The sequence below is a fragment of the Eucyclogobius newberryi genome, unplaced genomic scaffold, assembly GCF_026437365.1.
Source record: "Eucyclogobius newberryi isolate DKJ021-1_F unplaced genomic scaffold, fEucNew1.0.hap1 SCAF_3, whole genome shotgun sequence".
NCBI lineage: Eukaryota > Metazoa > Chordata > Actinopteri > Gobiiformes > Gobiidae > Eucyclogobius > Eucyclogobius newberryi.
The window spans coordinates 33,131,760-33,154,558 of NW_027315945.1; the positions used below are offsets into that span (position 1 = coordinate 33,131,760).

Here is a 22,799-nt window from a genome sequence, read left to right on the forward strand (position 1 = left end):
TCTGTCCTCGTGGAATCTCACAAAATTCCTACTAAAATATAGTTTTTTGGTTTATATTTTACGTGTTCAATTAAAAAAAATGCTTTTACAATACACAATATGGAGAAAAAGGAATAAAAATCACCCACAAAACTCTTCAAATCTATGTCTGGAAGCATAAATCGGACGCGATACAGTTGAACGAACATGATTCCATCCATTTTCTGCCTAATAATCGTTTCACCTCTTTTATTTTGACAGTAAAAGTTCCTCTTCCTGACAGTTTTTGTTTCATGTAGTTAGTAATGACAGAGACTTAAACCAGGACAAAACATCAGCACTTTCCACAATCGTTTTCCACTTGCTCGTGTCACGTGAACGACAAGTAAACAAACAAGCAAACAAACGAATGGTTTTAAGTCTCACTACAGTGTTTATTAGACGTACGGAGCAGATCTACGACGCGTGTGCAAAACATGTACAATAATAAGAGACAAAGCACGAGACAGACACCGATGTTAACGTGATAAAGCTCAGATTACACGGGCACGTTGCATCGGACGACAAATAAATAACCCAAATGGAGACGAGGACATGACCTGTTGGTGCACATGTGATAAAACAGGAGAGTTGTCAAAGTGAACACAGTTCTGGTTAGTTTAAGTTCAGCTGCAGGAGCGTTGTTGGTGTGAGATGTGAGCGCCGCAGATCGTCTGTGTCACTGTTTGGTTCATAAAAAGAATCCACATCTGAAGATGTTTTAAATGTAAAACTATAACTACAACTCAAAATGACTGGAATTCAGAATATCTGTGTCTTGAGTAGATTTACTTCATTAGTAAGTCAAGATGAGAGGATTTAAAGTGTTTGCTTTTGTCATGTAAATGTATTAACATCCACAATGTATGATATAAACTAGAACAGGGTGTCCAAACTATGGCCCGGGGGCCAAATGCGGCCCTCAGGCTTCCTGCTGAAATGGCTCAAATAACCAAAAGTTGTACTTTTTACTGTGATGTCAAATGCAACGTTTTGAATGATTCACTTCATTGTCATTGTCTGGTCTGTTTCAAACTATGAAAACACTTTGGACACCTCTGAACGAGAGTCTCAGTCTTAATAATCAAATACTAACTGAATAAAACCATAGTTACGGGTGTAACTACAATTCTATGACTCCTAATGACAGGAAAGAGGCAGTGGTTTAAGAATGAGTCAATCAGTGCTTGAAGCGCCACCTTCTGGCAGGAAAGAGGAATGAAATGAAATCAAACTAGTGTAAAATATTCTGAATTAAAAGCATGTTTGGCAGTGTTCACAGTGTTCACAGTGTTCACCGTGTTCACCGTGGTCCATCTCGTGTCTGTCTGGTGGTTTGTTACGTGTCCGCTCTGGACGTTACACTCTGCATGTGTGAATAGTGACAGTGTTTTTGCACTGCTGACAGCGTACTGAGCAGCACCAGGAGAATTTGCAGGAGCAGCGCTGCACGACCTCGGCCCGGCCCGCTCTGTAGCCCGGCCCACAGCACACCAGCTCACAGCCGTCCGGCGCCAAGCGGGACGTTCCTGACAGATGAATGCATTCGTAAATGTGCAGTTAAACCCATTGACACGGCAACAATATAATGTCTAGTCTCAGTTAAAATGACTCAACTAGATTTGACAAGGTTAGATTTAAATGCTTGTGATGTAGAATAGTTATGGGGCATTTGTTACAAGATAATTCAGCTTAAAATCAAAACTAGTGTGTGGAAACAAGCATCTTAACTAGTCAAACCACTGAAATTCTGATTCATGTCCTTAATTCAAGTCAATAAATATGAAGTCATTAGTGTTGTGTGAGCACGTTGTGGCATTACCATTGCATCTTCGACCAGCGGTCCCAGGAATGCCATTGTCAGGGTCCAGATGACAGAAGTCTGGCGATGGGGCCAGGTACAGCAGGTCCCTGGCAGCAGGAGGCTTGACCTGTGGGTCCCGTGACAACAGGGCCGGCCGGGAGCCAATGCGAGTGAGCCGAACCTGAGATTACACATTTGTGTTACAACTCCTGGACCTTTGGGACATAACACACAGAGACGCACTGAGGACAGGGTCACTAACATGATTCATGCAAATCATCATGGAAATTCACTCGGGATATATTTGTATTATCATGATGACCTTTTAAACAAGTTGGTGTAATCCCTCATTTGTCCAGCAGGGTGAAAATGAGTATTCTTAATTCAAGTCATTTTAACCTGTTCTTATGTTTGTGTCGTACCTCAGTCGCTCCGTCGAAGCGCTCTTTGAGCACGACTCCGACTCTCCTGAACGGGGGCATGACCTTCCAGCAGGTTCTGAGCTCACAGGAGCCGGAGACGCCGTGACACTTACACTCCACCTGCATGTTGTGGAGGATGGCCTGCAACACATGCAGCGTGAGAGCGTGAGGGACACACGACATGCAGCGTGAGGGACACACGACATGCAGCGTGAGGGACACACGACATGCAGTGTGAGTGTGAGGGACACACGACATGCAGCGTGAGGGACACACGACATGCAGCGTGAGGGACAAACGACATGCAGTGTGAGTGTGAGGGACACACGACATGCAGCGTGAGGGACACACGACATGCAGCGTGAGGGACACACGACATGCAGCGTGAGGGACACACGACATGCAGCGTGAGTGTGAGGGACACACGACATGCAGCGTGAGTGTGAGGGACAACACGACATGCAGCGTGAGGGACACACGACATGCAGCGTGAGAGCGTGAGGGACACAAGACATGCAGCGTGAGGGACACACGACATGCAGCGTGAGTGTGAGGGACACACGACATGCAGCGTGAGGGACACACGACATGCAGCGTGAGTGTGAGGGACACACGACATGCAGCGTGAAGGACACACGACATGCAGCGTGAGTGTGAGGGACACACGACATGCAGCGTGAGTGTGAGGGACACACGACATGCAGCGTGAAGGACACACGACATGCAGCGTGAGGGACACACGACATGCAGCGTGAGGGACACACAACATGCAGCGTGAGTGTGAGGGACACACGACATGCAGCGTGAGGGACACACGACATGCAGCGTGAGTGTGAGGGACACACGACATGCAGCGTAAGGGACACACGACATGCAGCGTGAGGGACACACGACATGCAACGTGAGGGACACATGACATGCAGTGTGAGGGACACACGACATGCAGCGTGAGGGACACACGACATGCAGCGTGAGGGACACACGACATGCAGCGTGAGGGACACACGACATGCAGCGTGAGTGTGAGGGACACACGACATGCAGCGTGAGGGACACACGACATGCAGCGTGAGGGACACACAACATGCAGCGTGAGTGTGAGGGACACACGACATGCAGCGTGAGGGACACACGACATGCAGCGTGAGTGTGAGGGACACACGACATGCAGCGTGAGTGTGAGGGACAACACGACATGCAGCGTGAGGGACACACGACATGCAGCGTGAGAGCGTGAGGGACACACGACATGCAGCGTGAGGGACACACGACATGCAGCGTGAGTGTGAGGGACACACGACATGCAGCGTGAGGGACACACGACATGCAGCGTGAGTGTGAGGGACACACGACATGCAGCGTGAAGGACACACGACATGCAGCGTGAGTGTGAGGGACACACGACATGCAGCGTGAGTGTGAGGGACACACGACATGCAGCGTGAAGGACACACGACATGCAGCGTGAGGGACACACGACATGCAGCGTGAGGGACACACAACATGCAGCGTGAGGGACACACGACATGCAGCGTGAGTGTGAGGGACACACGACATGCAGCGTGAGGGACACACGACATGCAGCGTGAGGGACACACGACATGCAGCGTGAGTGTGAGGGACACACGACATGCAGCGTAAGGGACACACGACATGCAGCGTGAGGGACACACGACATGCAGCGTGAGGGACACACGACATGCAGCGTGAGTGTGAGGGACACACGACATGCAGCGTGAGGGACACACGACATGCAGCGTGAGTGTGAGGGACACACGACATGCAGCGTGAGGGACACACGACATGCAGCGTGAGGGACACACAACATGCAGCGTGAGGGACATACAACATGCAGCGTGAGGGACACACGACATGCAGCGTGAAGGACACACGACATGCAGCGTGAGGGACACACGACATGCAGCGTGAGGGACACACGACATGCAGCGTGAAGGACACACGACATGCAGCGTGAGTGTGAGGGACACACGACATGCAGCTTGAAGGACACACGACATGCAGCGTGAGTGTGAGGGACACACGACATGCAGCGTGAGTGTGAGGGACACATGACATGCAGCGTGAGGGACACACGACATGCAGCGTGAGGGACACACGACATGCAGCGTGAGGGACACACGACATGCAGCGTGAGGGACACACGACATGCAGCGTGAGGGACACACGACATGCAGCGTGAGTGTGAGGGACACACGATATGCAGCGTGAGGGACACACGACATGCAGCGTGAGGGACACACGACATGCAGCGTGAGGGACAGAGGGACACACGACATGCAGCGTGAGGGACACACGACATGCAGCGTGAGGGACACACGACATGCAGCGTGAGTGTGAGGGACACACGACATGCAGCGTGAGGGACACACGACATGCAGCGTGAGTGTGAGGGACACACGACATGCAGCGTGAGGGACACACGACATGCAGCGTGAGGGACACACGACATGCAGCGTGAGGGACAGAGGGACACACGACATGCAGCGTGAGGGACACACGTCATGCAGCGTGAGGGACACACGACATGCAGCGTGAGTATGAGGGACACACGACATGCAGCGTGAGGGACACACGACATGCAGCGTGAGTGTGAGGGACACACGACATGCAGCGTGAGGGACACACGACATGCAGCGTGAGGGACACACGACATGCAGCGTGAGGGACAGAGGGACACACGACATGCAGCGTGAGGGACACACGTCATGCAGCGTGAGGGACACACGACATGCAGCGTGAGTATGAGGGACACACGACATGCAGCGTGAGGGACACACGTCATGCAGCGTGAGGGACACACGACATGCAGCGTGAGGGACACACGTCATGCAGCGTGAGGGACACACGACATGCAGCGTGAGGGACACACGACATGCAGCGTGAGGGACACACGACATGCAGCGTGAGTGTGAGGGACACACGACATGCAGCGTGAGGGACACACGACATGCAGCGTGAGGGACACACGACATGCAGCGTGAGGGACAGAGGGACACACGACATGCAGCGTGAGGGACACACGTCATGCAGCGTGAGGGACACACGACATGCAGCGTGAGTATGAGGGACACACGACATGCAGCGTGAGGGACACACGTCATGCAGCGTGAGGGACACACGACATGCAGCGTGAGGGACACACGTCATGCAGCGTGAGGGACACACGACATGCAGCGTGAGTATGAGGGACACACGACATGCAGCGTGAGGGACACACGACATGCAGCGTGAGTGTGAGGGACACACGACATGCAGCGTGAGGGACACACGACATGCAGCGTGAGGGACACACGACATGCAGCGTGAGGGACACACGACATGCAGCGTGAGTGTGAGGGACACACGACATGCAGCGTGAGTGTGAGGGACAACACGACATGCAGCGTGAGGGACACACGACATGCAGCGTGAGAGCGTGAGGGACACAAGACATGCAGCGTGAGGGACACACGACATGCAGCGTGAGTGTGAGGGACACACGACATGCAGCGTGAGGGACACACGACATGCAGCGTGAGTGTGAGGGACACACGACATGCAGCGTGAAGGACACACGACATGCAGCGTGAGTGTGAGGGACACACGACATGCAGCGTGAGTGTGAGGGACACACGACATGCAGCGTGAAGGACACACGACATGCAGCGTGAGGGACACACGACATGCAGCGTGAGGGACACACAACATGCAGCGTGAGTGTGAGGGACACACGACATGCAGCGTGAGGGACACACGACATGCAGCGTGAGTGTGAGGGACACACGACATGCAGCGTAAGGGACACACGACATGCAGCGTGAGGGACACACGACATGCAACGTGAGGGACACATGACATGCAGTGTGAGGGACACACGACATGCAGCGTGAGGGACACACGACATGCAGCGTGAGGGACACACGACATGCAGCGTGAGGGACACACGACATGCAGCGTGAGTGTGAGGGACACACGACATGCAGCGTGAGGGACACACGACATGCAGCGTGAGGGACACACAACATGCAGCGTGAGTGTGAGGGACACACGACATGCAGCGTGAGGGACACACGACATGCAGCGTGAGTGTGAGGGACACACGACATGCAGCGTGAGTGTGAGGGACAACACGACATGCAGCGTGAGGGACACACGACATGCAGCGTGAGAGCGTGAGGGACACACGACATGCAGCGTGAGGGACACACGACATGCAGCGTGAGTGTGAGGGACACACGACATGCAGCGTGAGGGACACACGACATGCAGCGTGAGTGTGAGGGACACACGACATGCAGCGTGAAGGACACACGACATGCAGCGTGAGTGTGAGGGACACACGACATGCAGCGTGAGTGTGAGGGACACACGACATGCAGCGTGAAGGACACACGACATGCAGCGTGAGGGACACACGACATGCAGCGTGAGGGACACACAACATGCAGCGTGAGGGACACACGACATGCAGCGTGAGTGTGAGGGACACACGACATGCAGCGTGAGGGACACACGACATGCAGCGTGAGGGACACACGACATGCAGCGTGAGTGTGAGGGACACACGACATGCAGCGTAAGGGACACACGACATGCAGCGTGAGGGACACACGACATGCAGCGTGAGGGACACACGACATGCAGCGTGAGTGTGAGGGACACACGACATGCAGCGTGAGGGACACACGACATGCAGCGTGAGTGTGAGGGACACACGACATGCAGCGTGAGGGACACACGACATGCAGCGTGAGGGACACACAACATGCAGCGTGAGGGACATACAACATGCAGCGTGAGGGACACACGACATGCAGCGTGAAGGACACACGACATGCAGCGTGAGGGACACACGACATGCAGCGTGAGGGACACACGACATGCAGCGTGAAGGACACACGACATGCAGCGTGAGTGTGAGGGACACACGACATGCAGCGTGAAGGACACACGACATGCAGCGTGAGTGTGAGGGACACACGACATGCAGCGTGAGTGTGAGGGACACATGACATGCAGCGTGAGGGACACACGACATGCAGCGTGAGGGACACACGACATGCAGCGTGAGGGACACACGACATGCAGCGTGAGGGACACACGACATGCAGCGTGAGGGACACACGACATGCAGCGTGAGTGTGAGGGACACACGATATGCAGCGTGAGGGACACACGACATGCAGCGTGAGGGACACACGACATGCAGCGTGAGGGACAGAGGGACACACGACATGCAGCGTGAGGGACACACGACATGCAGCGTGAGGGACACACGACATGCAGCGTGAGTGTGAGGGACACACGACATGCAGCGTGAGGGACACACGACATGCAGCGTGAGTGTGAGGGACACACGACATGCAGCGTGAGGGACACACGACATGCAGCGTGAGGGACACACGACATGCAGCGTGAGGGACAGAGGGACACACGACATGCAGCGTGAGGGACACACGTCATGCAGCGTGAGGGACACACGACATGCAGCGTGAGTATGAGGGACACACGACATGCAGCGTGAGGGACACACGACATGCAGCGTGAGTGTGAGGGACACACGACATGCAGCGTGAGGGACACACGACATGCAGCGTGAGGGACACACGACATGCAGCGTGAGGGACAGAGGGACACACGACATGCAGCGTGAGGGACACACGTCATGCAGCGTGAGGGACACACGACATGCAGCGTGAGTATGAGGGACACACGACATGCAGCGTGAGGGACACACGTCATGCAGCGTGAGGGACACACGACATGCAGCGTGAGGGACACACGTCATGCAGCGTGAGGGACACACGACATGCAGCGTGAGGGACACACGACATGCAGCGTGAGGGACACACGACATGCAGCGTGAGTGTGAGGGACACACGACATGCAGCGTGAGGGACACACGACATGCAGCGTGAGGGACACACGACATGCAGCGTGAGGGACAGAGGGACACACGACATGCAGCGTGAGGGACACACGTCATGCAGCGTGAGGGACACACGACATGCAGCGTGAGTATGAGGGACACACGACATGCAGCGTGAGGGACACACGTCATGCAGCGTGAGGGACACACGACATGCAGCGTGAGGGACACACGTCATGCAGCGTGAGGGACACACGACATGCAGCGTGAGTATGAGGGACACACGACATGCAGCGTGAGGGACACACGACATGCAGCGTGAGTGTGAGGGACACACGACATGCAGCGTGAGGGACACACGACATGCAGCGTGAGGGACACACGACATGCAGCGTGAGGGACAGAGGGACACACGACATGCAGCGTGAGGGACACACGTCATGCAGCGTGAGGGACACACGACATGCAGCGTGAGTATGAGGGACACACGACATGCAGCGTGAGGGACACACGTCATGCAGCGTGAGGGACACACGACATGCAGCGTGAGGGACACACGACATGCAGCGTGAGTATGAGGGACACACGACATGCAGCGTGAGGGACACACGACATGCAGCGTGAGTGTGAGGGACACACGACATGCAGCGTGAGTGTGAGGGACACACGACATGCAGCGTGAGGGACACACGTCATGCAGCGTGAGGGACACACGACATGCAGCGTGAGTGTGAGGGACACACGACATGCAGCGTGAGTGTGAGGGACACACGACATGCAGCGTGAGGGACACACGACATGCAGCGTGAGGGACACACGACATGCAGCGTGAGGGACACACGACATGCAGCGTGAGTGTGAGGACTATTTGACCGGTTTCAAGATCATTTAACGTGAAATAGGAAAATAAACCTGTGCATTTTCCCACATTGACATATACAATATATTAAAATGAAAAATAATGTGTGGAAACATCTTGAAATCCAGTCAAAAATAAAAATGTGTAAAAACGACTCAGATTAAAGGTGCATTATGTAACTTTTCTGGTGGTTTTCTGGCGATTGCTATGACGACACATCTGTGAACGGAGCGATGCTACGAGAGGAGCTAAAGACAGAATAATCACCAGATTCAGTGTCACTATCTTACATTTCCTCATCTCTGATTGTGTCAAGTTTAGATGTTTCAGTGGAGTTTTAACACTGACATTCTCTTCAGTGTCAGTGGAATAAACACAGCCTCACGTCATCCTCACGTCATCCTCACGTCATCCTCACATCATCCTCACGTCATCCTCACATCATCCTCACATCATCCTCACATCATCCTCACATCATCCTCACATCATCCTCACATCATCCTCACATCACCTCACGTCATCTCTGGAGAGCAGCTTCAGTGAGAGACTGATCCACCCTCGCTGTGTGAAGGAAAGGTTCCGTAGGTCTTTCCTTCCTGCTGCTGTCAGACTTTATAACAAAAACTGTTAGTACTGAACACTCGCAATACTGACCTAACCTAATACTGATGTGCAACTCTGTCATATGTGCAATTGCTGTTGGAATTCATGTGCAATTCATGTGAAATTCATGTGCAACCTATGTGCTGTCGTGACACATATTCATGTGCAATTACTGTCGTGATCACATGCAATGGTATTTATGTATTTATTTATTTATTTGTCTATGGGAGTTTTTATTTATTTATAGGAGATCTTCTACTGAAAGTGTTTTTCAGACTTCCTATAAGTGATCTGTTCTTCTGTATCTACCTCTGTATCTACCTGCGTTGAACCAATGAAATTTCCCCATGTGGGACAATAAAGGAATATCTTATCTTATCTTATCTTATCCTCACATCATCCTCACATCACCTCACGTCATCCTCACGTCATCCTCACATAATCCTCACATCAGCCTCACATCACCTCACGTCATCCTCACATCAGCCTCACATCAGCCTCACATCAGACTCACATCATCCTCACATCATCCTCACATCACCTCACGTCATCCTCACATCACCTCACGTCATCCTCACATCATCCTCACATCAGCCTCACATCAGCCTCACATCAGACTCACATCATCCTCACATCATCCTCACATCACCTCACGTCATCCTCACATCATCTTCACATCATCCTCACATCATCCTCACATCATCCTCACATCACCTCACGTCATCCTCACATCATCCTCACATCATCCTCACATCATCCTCACATCATCCTTACATCAGCCTCACATCATCCTCACATCAGCCTCACATCATCCTCACATCATCCTCACATCAGCCTCACATCATCCTCACATCATCCTCACATCAGCCTCACATCATCCTCACATCATCCTCACATCAGACTCACATCAGCCTCACATTAGCCTCACATCATCCTCACATCATCCTCACATCAGCCTCACATCATCCTCACATCATCCTCACATCATCCTCACATCACCTCACGTCATCCTCACATCACCTCACGTCAGCCTCACGTCATCCTCACGTCATCCTCACGTCAGCCTCACATCATCCTCACATCATCCTCACATCAGCCTCACATCAGCCTCACATCAGCCTCACATCAGCCTCACATCATCCTCACATCATCCTCACATCAGCCTCACATCATCCTCACATCATCCTCACATCAGACTCACATCATCCTCACATCAGCCTCACATCATCCTCACATCATCCTCACATCATCCTCACATCAGCCTCACATCATCCTCACATCATCCTCACATCATCCTCACATCATCCTCACATCATCCTCACATCATCCTCACATCAGCCTCACATCATCCTCACATCAGCCTCACATCATCCTCACATCATCCTCACATCATCCTCACATCATCCTCACATCATACTCACATCAGCCTCACATCATCCTCACATCAGACTCACATCGTCCTCACATCATCCTCACATCATCCTCACATCATCCTCACATCATCCTCACATCATCCTCACATCATACTCACATCAGCCTCACATCATCCTCACATCATCCTCACATCAGACTCACATCATCCTCACATCATCCTCACATCATCCTCACATCATCCTCACATCATCCTCACATCAGACTCACATCATCCTCACATCATCCTCACATCATCCTCACATCAGCCTCACATCATCCTCACATCATCCTCACATCAGACTCACATCATCCTCACATCATCCTCACATCATCCTCACATCATCCTCACATCATCCTCACATCATCCTCACATCAGCCTCACATCATCCTCACATCAGCCTCACATCATCCTCACATCATCCTCACATCATCCTCACATCATACTCACATCAGCCTCACATCATCCTCACATCAGACTCACATCGTCCTCACATCATCCTCACATCATCCTCACATCATCCTCACATCATCCTCACATCATCCTCACATCATACTCACATCAGCCTCACATCATCCTCACATCATCCTCACATCAGACTCACATCATCCTCACATCATCCTCACATCATCCTCACATCATCCTCACATCATCCTCACATCATCCTCACATCATCCTCACATCAGACTCACATCATCCTCACATCATCCTCACATCAGCCTCACATCATCCTCACATCAGCCTCACATCATCCTCACATCATCCTCACATCATCCTCACATCATCCTCACATCATCCTCACATCATCCTCACATCAGACTCACATCAGCCTCACATTAGCCTCACATCATCCTCACATCAGACTCACATCATCCTCACATCAGCCTCACATCAGACTCACATCATCCTCACATCATCCTCACATCATTCTCACATCAGACTCACATCATCCTCACATCATCCTCACATCAGCCTCACATCAGCCTCACATCAGACTCACATCATCCTCACATCAGCCTCACATCAGCCTCACATCAGCCTCACATCAGACTCACATCATCCTCACATCAGACTCACATCATCCTCACATCAGACTCACATCATCCTCACATCAGACTCACGTCATCCTCACATCATCCTCACATCATCCTCACATCAGCCTCACATCATCCTCACATCATCCTCACATCATCCTCACATCAGACTCACATCATCCTCACATCAGACTCACATCATTCTCACATCAGACTCACGTCATCCTCACATCATCCTCACATCATCCTCACATCATCCTCACATCAGCCTCACATCAGCCTCACATCATCCTATGTGTGAGCGTATAAATGTGTCTGTATGAGCGTATAAACGTATATGTGTGAGCGTATAAACATGTATGTATGAGCGTATAAACGTGTATGTATGAGCGTATAAATGTGTCTGTGTGAGCGTAAAAACCTGTATGTATGAGCGTATAAATGTGTCTGTATGAGCGTATAAACCTGTATGTGTGAGCGTATAAACGTGTCTGTATGAGCGTATAAACGTGTATGTATGAGCGTATAAACGTGTATGTATGAGCGTATAAACGTGTCTGTATGAGCGTATAAACGTGTATATCTGAGCGTATAAACGTGTCTGTATGAGCGTATAATCGTGTCTGTATGAGCGTATAAACCTGTATGTGTGAGCGTATAAACGTGTATATATGAGCGTATAAACGTGTATATCTGAGCGTATAAACGTGTCTGTATGAGCGTATAAACGTGTATATATGAGTGTATAAACGTGTATATCTGAGCGTATAAACGTGTCTGTATGAACATATAAACGTGTATATCTGAGTGTATAAACGTGTATGTCTGAGCGTATAAACGTGTCTGTATGAGCGTATAAACGTGTATATATGAGCGTATAAACGTGTATATCTGAGCGTATAAACCTGTCTGTATGAGCGTATAAACGTGTATATCTGAGCGTATAAACGTGTCTGTATGAGCGTATACCTGTATATATAAGCGTATAAACGTGTATATCTGAGCGTATAAACGTGTATATCTGAGCGTATAAACGTGTATATATGAGCGTATAAACGTGTATATCTGAGCGTATAAATGTGTATGTATGAGCGTATAAACCTGTCTGTATGAGCGTATAAACGTGTATATCTGAGCGTATAAACGTGTCTGTATGAGCGTATACCTGTATATATAAGCGTATAAACCTATATATCTGAGCGTATAAACGTGTATATCTGAGCGTATAAACGTGTATATATGAGCGTATAAACGTGTATATCTGAGCGTATAAATGTGTATATATGAGCGTATAAACGTGTATATCTGAGCGTATAAACGTGTATATATGAGCGTATAAACGTGTATATCTGAGAGTATAAACGTGTATATCTGAGCGTATAAATGTGTATGTATGAGCGTATAAACGTGTCTGTATGAGCGTATAAACCTGTACGTGTGAGCGTGTAAACGTTTATGTATGAGTGTATAAACGTGTCTGTATGAGCGTATAAACGTGTATATCTGAGCGTATAAACGTGTATGTGTGAGCGTATAAACGTGTATGTGTGAGCGTATAAACGTGTCTGTATGAGCGTATAAACGTGTATATATGAGCGTATAAACGTGTATATCTGAGCGTATAAACGTGTATATATGAGCGTATAAATGTGTATGTATGAGCGTATAAACGTGTCTGTATGAGCGTATAAACCTGTACGTGTGAGCGTGTAAACGTTTATGTATGAGTGTATAAACGTGTCTGTATGAGCGTATAAACGTGTATATCTGAGCGTATAAACGTGTATGTGTGAGCGTATAAACGTGTATGTGTGAGCGTATAAACGTGTCTGTATGAGCGTATAAACGTGTATATATGAGCGTATAAACGTGTATATCTGAGCGTATAAACGTGTATATATGAGCGTATAAATGTGTATGTATGAGCGTATAAACGTGTCTGTATGAGCGTATAAACCTGTACGTGTGAGCGTGTAAACGTTTATGTATGAGTGTATAAACGTGTCTGTATGAGCGTATAAACGTTTATATCTGAGCGTATAAACCTGTCTCACCTTCCTTCCCGCCTCGTTGTTGTGCAGGTTCATGAGAGGTCGTCCTGCAGACAGACCTTTGGCTCGCTCAGGTTCGTCCACAAACGTCTGGGAGAAAGCGACGCCGTACGACAGATTATCACTGCAGCCGGACCACTGGAACCCTGAGGTACAACACACACATGAATATATATATATATATATATATATATATATATATATATATATATATATATATGACCAGGTCAGAACTACTTTACTGTAGTTTAGCCCTGGATTTAGGCCTGTTCTGTTACATGGACAGTTTTGATATTGTAGAATAACTAAAGTCCGGCAGATTCAACCTAGGACTTTAAACTGCAACAGTGTGTTATTGTTCTGTCTCTATCAAATAAATATAGTAATTAAAAGTATTCAGCGGGTTAATAAGTGTGTAACTAACTGTGATTATTCAGGCCACAATATAAGAGCAAAGAAATAATGCTTGTGACAAAATGTTTAAAGCAAAATTAGTAATTTCCATCTGTACTCCAAAATAAACCTAAATATTACCGTATTTTCCGAACTACAAGTTGCACTGGAGTATGAAATGCGGTTGCAAGTGTGAAAATAACAAATAATATCACTTATAAGTCGCTCCGTAGTATAAGTATAAGTATAAAAGTATAAATATAAGTAAGTATAAGTCGCATCCCGGCCAAAACTATGAAAAAATACAGTGTTTTTTGGTCTTTTTATGTCACATTATATTTACTTTATCATTCAGAAAGATTGATTTAATAAAGCTGGTCACGTACAAGAGTAATAGTGATGAAAGTGACTTAACAACGTTGTTTGATTGATTGATTGATTGATTAATTTATTGATTGATTGCTGATAAACGTGGCAAAATTAGTAATTTCCTCTTTTCACAATAATCGTGACACAAACATTTGATATCGTACAATCATTTAACGCAGTGGTGGGCCGTCAGGACCAGCACGGCCTTCTCTGCTGGCCTAAACATAATCAGAATATAATTTAAAACTATATATATATTTTCCCACAAATATTTATTACATTATTCCCCAAAGTAAGAGTTTTACTCTTCATTTCATGGCTTTCCTCTTGTTGCACTGCTTCTGCCCCAGGTTGAGATTTGGAGGCTGGTCTTTATGTTAGATATTTATATAAATATATCACAGAGCTGGTGTTTGTAGCTTATAGTGAATGGAAATGAAAATGATGTGTCAACCAATCAGCTTCAGAGTTGGCTCTTGTACGTCTGCTGCTGTTGCTCAGGAGCAGCAGGTGCATTTCGTCTTTTGATTGGATCACCAATAGTGAGAAGCAGGTCCTGTGGGCGGAGCTATGCGGAACCTCACAAACTCTGATGGAGGAAACTGAATTTGACAGACACATTAATCCTGTATTACTACGCAGTTTTTTCAACCCACAATGTGGAAGGAGGAAAATATATAGATTTGGTCGAGGATATAATTATAACGCCTTTCTCAAGACGAACTTTTCAAGAAAAGTTAGACTTTGTAAGGAGAGGTCGTCCGACACCAACGCTGCAAAGCCTGTTACAGGCGGGTTCGTTCGCCACTTTCAAAGTTAAAGGTTTAATGGACAATTTTTCGGCGATTTGAAAACTCAGGCGGAAGTGCACATGCCACGCCCCCGTGTGGACTGATACATCACACACGTGTGTTTGTTTATTAGCGCGACGGATCGCATCACATCTCTCGTCTCCCGTAGATTTCCGTCTTCTTCTGCGTCAGCTCAAACTGTCTTTCTCCATCTTCATTTCGTCCCGTACACTGAGGGAACTATATTATGATAGATCAATGAGCTTACACGCGGAAACATGCTGACATCGGCGTGGAGAACGCGCGGAGAACGGCGTGGACAAGGTGACGCAACGCCTGTTTGAATTCTCAAACGGGTGGGACTGTGTATGACCTCACTGAAGGCCCAAGCCCCAGACCCACCACTGAAAATATTGATAAGGCGTTATATTATAACGCCTTATCAATATTTTGAGCACAGCCCTAGTCAGTGGTGGAAAAGTATCAAAGTACAAAAGTAAAAGTACAGTACAGTGTATACTACTTTTACGTCACTACATTTGACCACATCTGACCCTTCTACTCCAGAGTGTGTGTAACATCTCTCATGGCACAGTGATGACCAGTCTAACATGGCACAGTGATGACCAGTCTAACATGGCACAGTGATGACCAGTCTAACATGGCACAGTGATGACCAGTCTAACGTGGCACAGTGATGACCAGTCTAACATGGCACAGTGATGACCAGTCTAACATGGCACAGTGATGACCAGTCTAACATGGCACAGAGATGACCAGTCTAACATGGCACAGTGATGACCAGTCTAACATGGCACAGTGATGACCAGTCTAACATGGCACAGTGATGACCAGTCTAACATGGCACAGTGATGACCAGTCTAACATGGCACAGTGATGACCAGTCTAACATGGCACAGAGATGACCAGTCTAACATGGCACAGTGATGACCAGTCTAACGTGGCACAGTGATGACCAGTCTAACGTGGCACAGTGATGACCAGTCTAACATGGCACAGTGATGACCAGTCTAACATGGCACAGTGATGACCAGTCTAACATGGCACAGTGATGACCAGTCTAACATGGCACAGAGATGACCGGTCTAACATGGCACAGAGATGACCAGTCTAACATGGCACAGTGATGACCAGTCTAACATGGCACAGAGATGACCAGTCTAAAGTGACACAGTGATGACCAGTCTAACATGGCACAGAGATGACCAGTCTAACATGGCACAGTGATGACCAGTCTAACATGGCACAGTGATGACCAGTCTAACATGGCACAGTGATGACCAGTCTAACGTGGCACAGTGATGACCAGTCTAACATGGCACAGTGATGACCAGTCTAACATGGCACAGTGATGACCAGTCTAACATGGCACAGAGATGACCGGTCTAACATGGCACAGAGATGACCAGTCTAACATGGCACAGTGATGACCAGTCTAACATGGCACAGAGATGACCAGTCTAAAGTGACACAGTGATGACCAGTCTAACATGGCACAGAGATGACCAGTCTAACATGGCACAGAGATGACCAGTCTAACATGGCACAGAGATGACCAGTCTAACATGGCACAGTGATGACCAGTCTAAAGTGACACAGTGATGACCAGTCTAACATGGCACAGAGATGACCAGTCTAACATGGCACAGAGATGACCAGTCTAAAGTGACACAGTGATGACCAGTCTAACATGGCACAGAGATGACCAGTCTAACATGGCACAGAGATGACCAGTCTAACATGGCACAGTGATGACCAGTCTAACATGTCACAGAGATGACCAGTCTAACGTGGCACAGAGATGACCAGTCTAACATGGCACAGTGATGACCAGTCTAACGTGGCACAGAGATGACCAGTCTAACATGGCACAGTGATGACCAGTCTAACGTGGCACAGTGATGACCGGTCTAACATGGCACAGTGATGACCAGTCTAACATGGCACAGTGATGACCAGTCTAAAGTGACACAGAGATGACCAGTCTAACATGGCACAGAGATGACCAGTCTAACATGGCACAGAGATGACCAGTCTAACATGGCACAGTGATGACCAGTCTAACATGGCACAGTGATGACCAGTCTAACATGGCACAGTGATGACCAGTCTAACATGGCACAGAGATGACCAGTCTAACATGGCACAGTGATGACCAGTCTAACATGGCACAGAGATGACCAGTCTAACATGGCACAGAGATGACCAGTCTAACATGGCACAGTGATGACCAGTCTAACATGGCACAGTGATGACCAGTCTAACATGGCACAGTGATGACCAGTCTAACATGGCACAGAGATGACCAGTCTAACATGGCACAGTGATGACCAGTCTAACATGGCACAGTGTTGACCAGTCTAACATGGCACAGTGATGACCAGTCTAACATGGCACAGAGATGACCAGTCTAACATGGCACAGTGATGACCAGTCTAACATGGCACAGTGATGACCAGTCTAACATGGCACAGTGATGACCAGTCTAACATGGCACAGAGATGACCAGTCTAACATGGCACAGAGATGACCAGTCTAACATGGCACAGTGATGACCAGTCTAACATGGCACAGAGATGACCAGTCTAACGTGGCACAGAGGTGATGACCAGTATAACATGGCACAGAGATAACCGGTCTAACATGGCACAGTGATGACCAGTCTAACATGGCACAGTGATGACCAGTCTAACATGGCACAGTGATGACCGGTCTAACATGGCACAGTGATGACCGGTCTAACGTGGCACAGTGATGACCAGTCTAACATGGCACAGAGATGACCAGTCTAACGTGGCACAGTGATGACCAGTCTAACATGGCACAGTGATGACCAGTCTAACATGGCACAGTGTTGACCAGTCTAACATGGCACAGTGATGACCAGTCTAACATGGCACAGTGATGACCAGTCTAACATGGCACAGTGATGACCAGTCTAACATGGCACAGTGATGACCGGTCTAACATGGCACAGTGTATTCAGTGCGTTTGCCCGGTGCTAATGCCACCGGGTCAGTGCTCACCCTCTGGACTGACCCCCCTGACCTTCCTGTCGCAGCCGCAGCGCTCCAGCTCGCCCCGGGTGCAGGCGCGCGTCACCGCCACCGCCACGGCGGCCGAGGACAGGGCGTGCACGAAGGCCGCCTCACGAGTGCCTGCAGAACACAAGCCTTTTAGGTCAAGCTCTTGAGACGTGTTTGAGGCGACGCTGCAGTTTGACCGTTTCCCAAAGTAAAACGCTTTCAAAACTGTCCAATCAGCAGCTAAAGATAATCAGCTGGCAGCCATGGCAACTTTAAAGGTGTTTTCAGTCAGATCAGCCCTTAAAGTCGCACCTTTACACACCAAACCTCACAGTCAGGCACAAGGTTTTTCCGGCTTGTACGGAATAATTAGATGAGCTCTAATTCCAAGCTCCAAAAACAGAATTTGAATTTTTGTGGATATTTCCAGTAAGATCTAATATTCACTCAAATACTATGACACGTCCCAAAATCCCTCTGCAAATCAACAAAAAGAAGCAGGACATGTATTCTTACCTTGGTTCATCACTCTTCCAAACACATTGATTCCTCGAGGAGTCGTGGAGCAGTTCCATCGACGGTTTCTGAACTGGTGCTGGCACTGGGACAAAGGTCAAGGTCAAATCATACACTTTATTGTTTATTGAAGGGTCGTTACGCTCGACACCATCAGGACGACTCTTCCCGCCGTCTCAAAATAAAACCATCACACGGACACGATCAAAGCCCGTTGTCTCTCACCTCTTCTATGACCATCTCGGCTGCTTTGCGCACTGACTCCATGACCTCCCCCCGCGCCCTGCACACTCCCACCTGCCCCGGGGTCAGGCCCCTGAGCCGCGCACACGGAGCAACGCCCGACACAGGCCTGGAGCGGGGCAGCCTCGCCAGGGAGCTGGGACAAATAGGAGGCAATTGTTTAGGAGTGACTTTTAGAGAAACGGACAAAGGAGGAGGGTGAATGATTGGACAGCGCCGTGAAGCGGAGGGGAACGAGGAACCGACGGAGTTTTAAAGCAGAGAGAAAACAGTACACGAGGCAACAGCGGAGGCGCATGGAGGGAGAAAGAAGAAAAGGGAAAAGGTCACAAGGACAGAGACAAAAGGCGGAGAGGGCAGCGCGCGAGGAGATTTAGAGACATGTCAGTGTGTTTTAAAGTTATAGCAGGACAAACAAACTCCCTCTTTCTCTGCGCACTAGACTTACAGCCAGTTGGTTGCCATGGAGGGGCAGATCGCCCATAGCAACAGGAGGAGGAGTGGTGCCGTTCGATTGACAGTGGAGACAGTTGGCATCAGACTGTGTGTCTGTGCTCTGTGTGCGTCAGCCGTGTTCAGGACCAGCGCTCGGCCCCGCTCTGCAAACTCCTGTCCTCTGCAGCTCGGCTCAGATCCGGAGTCCCACCTCGGGGGACGATCCCCACGAATCTGGAAAGACAAAACAACTGTCACCTGTTTCTCCTGTGGCGTCGGTTCTGCTGTCAGAAGTGTGATCTGTATTTGAAGAGCAGTCGAACTTACAGACGTCCACACCACAGCGTCCAGACTAAGTCCACACGTTTTGGTTCTGGTTTGGACCCAGTTTGAGTCTTAATGTAGACTTGGTTTGGTCCTGTTCTAGTCCTATTCTAGTCCTGTTCTAGTTCTGATCTAGTCCTGTTCTAGTCCTGTTCTAGTCCTGATCTAGTCCTGTTCTAGTCCTGATCTAGTCCTGTTCTAGTCCTGATCTAGTCCTGATCTAGTCCTGTTCTAGTCCTGTTCTAGTCCTGGTCTAGTCCTGTTCTAGTCCTGATCTAGTCCTGTTCTAGTCCTGTTCTAGTCCTGATCTAGTCCTGTTCTAGTCCTGATCTAGTCCTGTTCTAGTCCTGTTCTAGTCCTGTTCTAGTCCTGATCTAGTCCTGTTCTAGTTCTGATCTAGTCCTGTTCTAGTCCTGTTCTAGTCCTGTTCTAGTCCTGATCTAGTCCTGTTCTAGTCCTGTTCTAGTCCTGTTCTAGTCCTGATCTAGTCCTGATCTAGTCCTGGTCTAGTCCTGATCTAGTTCTGTTCTAGTCCTGATCTAGTCCTGATCTAGTCCTGTTCTAGTCCTGTTCTAGTCCTGATCTAGTCCTGTTCTAGTCCTGATCTAGTCCTGATCTAGTCCTGTTCTAGTCCTGATCTAGTCCTGTTCTAGTCCTGTTCTAGTCCTGTTCTAGTCCTGATCTAGTCCTGATCTAGTCCTGTTCTAGTCCTGTTCTAGTCCTGTTCTAGTCCTGATCTAGTCCTGATCTAGTCCTGGTCTAGTCCTGATCTAGTTCTGTTCTAGTCCTGATCTAGTCCTGATCTAGTCCTGTTCTAGTCCTGTTCTAGTCCTGATCTAGTCCTGTTCTAGTCCTGTTCTAGTCCTGTTCTAGTCCTGATCTAGTCCTGTTCTAGTCCTGATCTAGTCCTGTTCTAGTCCTGTTCTAGTCCTGATCTAGTCCTGGTTTAGTCCTGATCTAGTTTTGTTCTAGTCCTGATCTAGTCCTGATCTAGTCCTGATCTAGTTTTGTTCTAGTCCTGATCTAGTCCTGATCTAGTCCTGATCTAGTCCTGATCTAGTCCAGCTTTAGTTTCAGGTTAAGTCACAGTTTAATGTTCAAAAATGTGTCTTCAATCAAGTCCACATCTGGATTCAAATGAAAATGAATGTGAATGCATCTTGAACTGGGAGTAAAACAGGACCAAACCAAGTTTAAATCAGGAGTTTCATCACACAATCAGGAGCATATAACAGCAGTTTCATACACCTTTTTACCGTGCAAGACGCTCGAATTGGAACCATCAGTTGCAGTTGCAGTTGTATTCTTACCCATTTATGAACGTTTCTACAGCTCATTCACATCCGTCTTCTGTGTCTCCAACTTCCATCCACAGACGCATGCTCTCAGTAAAGTCTCAGGGTTCAAGTGTGTCCCGTGTTCAGATGGCGATTAGCTTAGAAAGAAATCTCCCATTATTGTGGAAGTCCGGCGGCGTCAGAATCTCTCATCGCTGAAGAACGTGGTCGCATTAGTATTTCCCAGTGAAAGGCGTGAAATAGTCCGATCCCGGCTCGGAGGTGGAAGAGGGGGAACGAGTGAGCGGCGTGTGACGGGGCAGACGGTTATAAAGGAGCGGGAGAGAGAGCACGGGCGTGATCCTGGGTGTGGGGAGATGCAGAGGGAGGGTTCAGCCTGGCCTCAGCACAACGCTTGGACATGTTTACCATCAGTTTTCATTTTATCTTGGCACGTTTGATGATGCAAACCCGACATCCCGTTCATCCTCGCTACAGAGGCTGCATTCGCACTCCTGGTTCAGGCCTGGTTCGGTCCTGGTTTGGTCCTGGTTTGGTCTTGGTTCAGTCCTGGTTTAGTCCTGGTTTAGTCCTGGTTTGGTCCTGGTTCGGTCCTGGTTCGGTCCTGGTTTATTCCTAGTTCGGTCCTGGTTCGGTCCTGGTTTAGTCCTGGTTTGGTCCTAGTTCGGTCCTGGTTTAGTTCTGGTTTGGTCCTGGTTTAGTTCTGGTTTGGTCTTGGTTCAGTCCTGGTTTAGTCCTGGTTTGGTCCTGGTTCGGCCCTGGTTCGGTCCTGGTTCGGTCTTGGTTCGGTCTTGGTTCGGTCCTGGTTCGGTCCTGGTTCGGTCCTGGTTCGGTCTTGGTTCGGTCTTGGTTCGGTCTTGGTTCGGTCCTGGTTCGGTCCTGGTTCGGTCCTGGTTCGGTCCTGGTTCGGTCTTGGTTCGGTCCTGGTTCGGTCCTGGTTCGGTCCTGGTTCGGTCTTGGTTCGGTCCTGGTTCGGTCCTGGTTCGGTCCTGGTTCGGTCCTGGTTCGGTCTTGGTTCGGTCCTGGTTCGGTCCTGGTTCGGTCCTGGTTCGGTCTTGGTTCGGTCCTGGTTCGGTCTTGGTTCGGTCCTGGTTCGGTCCTGGTTCGGTCCTGGTTCGGTCTTGGTTCGGTCCTGGTTCGGTCCTGGTTCGGTCCTGGTTCGGTCCTGGTTCGGTCCTGGTTTAGTTCTGGTTTGGTCCTGGTTTAGTCCTGGTTTGGTCCTGGTTCGGCCCTGGTTCGGTCCTGGTTCGGTCTTGGTTCGGTCTTGGTTCGGTCCTGGTTCGGTCCTGGTTCGGTCTTGGTTCGGTCTTGG

At 49.2% G+C, this 22,799-nt stretch overlaps 1 protein-coding gene across 1 annotated transcript; it reads right to left on the bottom strand.

Annotated features, from left to right (window-relative positions):
* Positions 1-1,367: 1,367 nt before the first annotated feature.
* Positions 1,368-21,897, bottom strand: wnt4b (wingless-type MMTV integration site family, member 4b). The gene is made up of 9 exons (XM_072461294.1): positions 21,500-21,897; positions 19,879-20,099; positions 19,413-19,566; positions 19,188-19,272; positions 18,672-18,803; positions 14,075-14,217; positions 2,245-2,385; positions 1,841-2,003; positions 1,368-1,547 (listed from the first exon to the last, which is right to left on the bottom strand). Exons 1-9 carry the CDS (start codon positions 21,524-21,526, stop codon positions 1,378-1,380), a joined length of 1,236 nt encoding a protein of 411 aa, XP_072317395.1. The 5' UTR covers positions 21,527-21,897; the 3' UTR covers positions 1,368-1,377.
* Between the last annotated feature and the right edge of the window lie 902 nt (positions 21,898-22,799).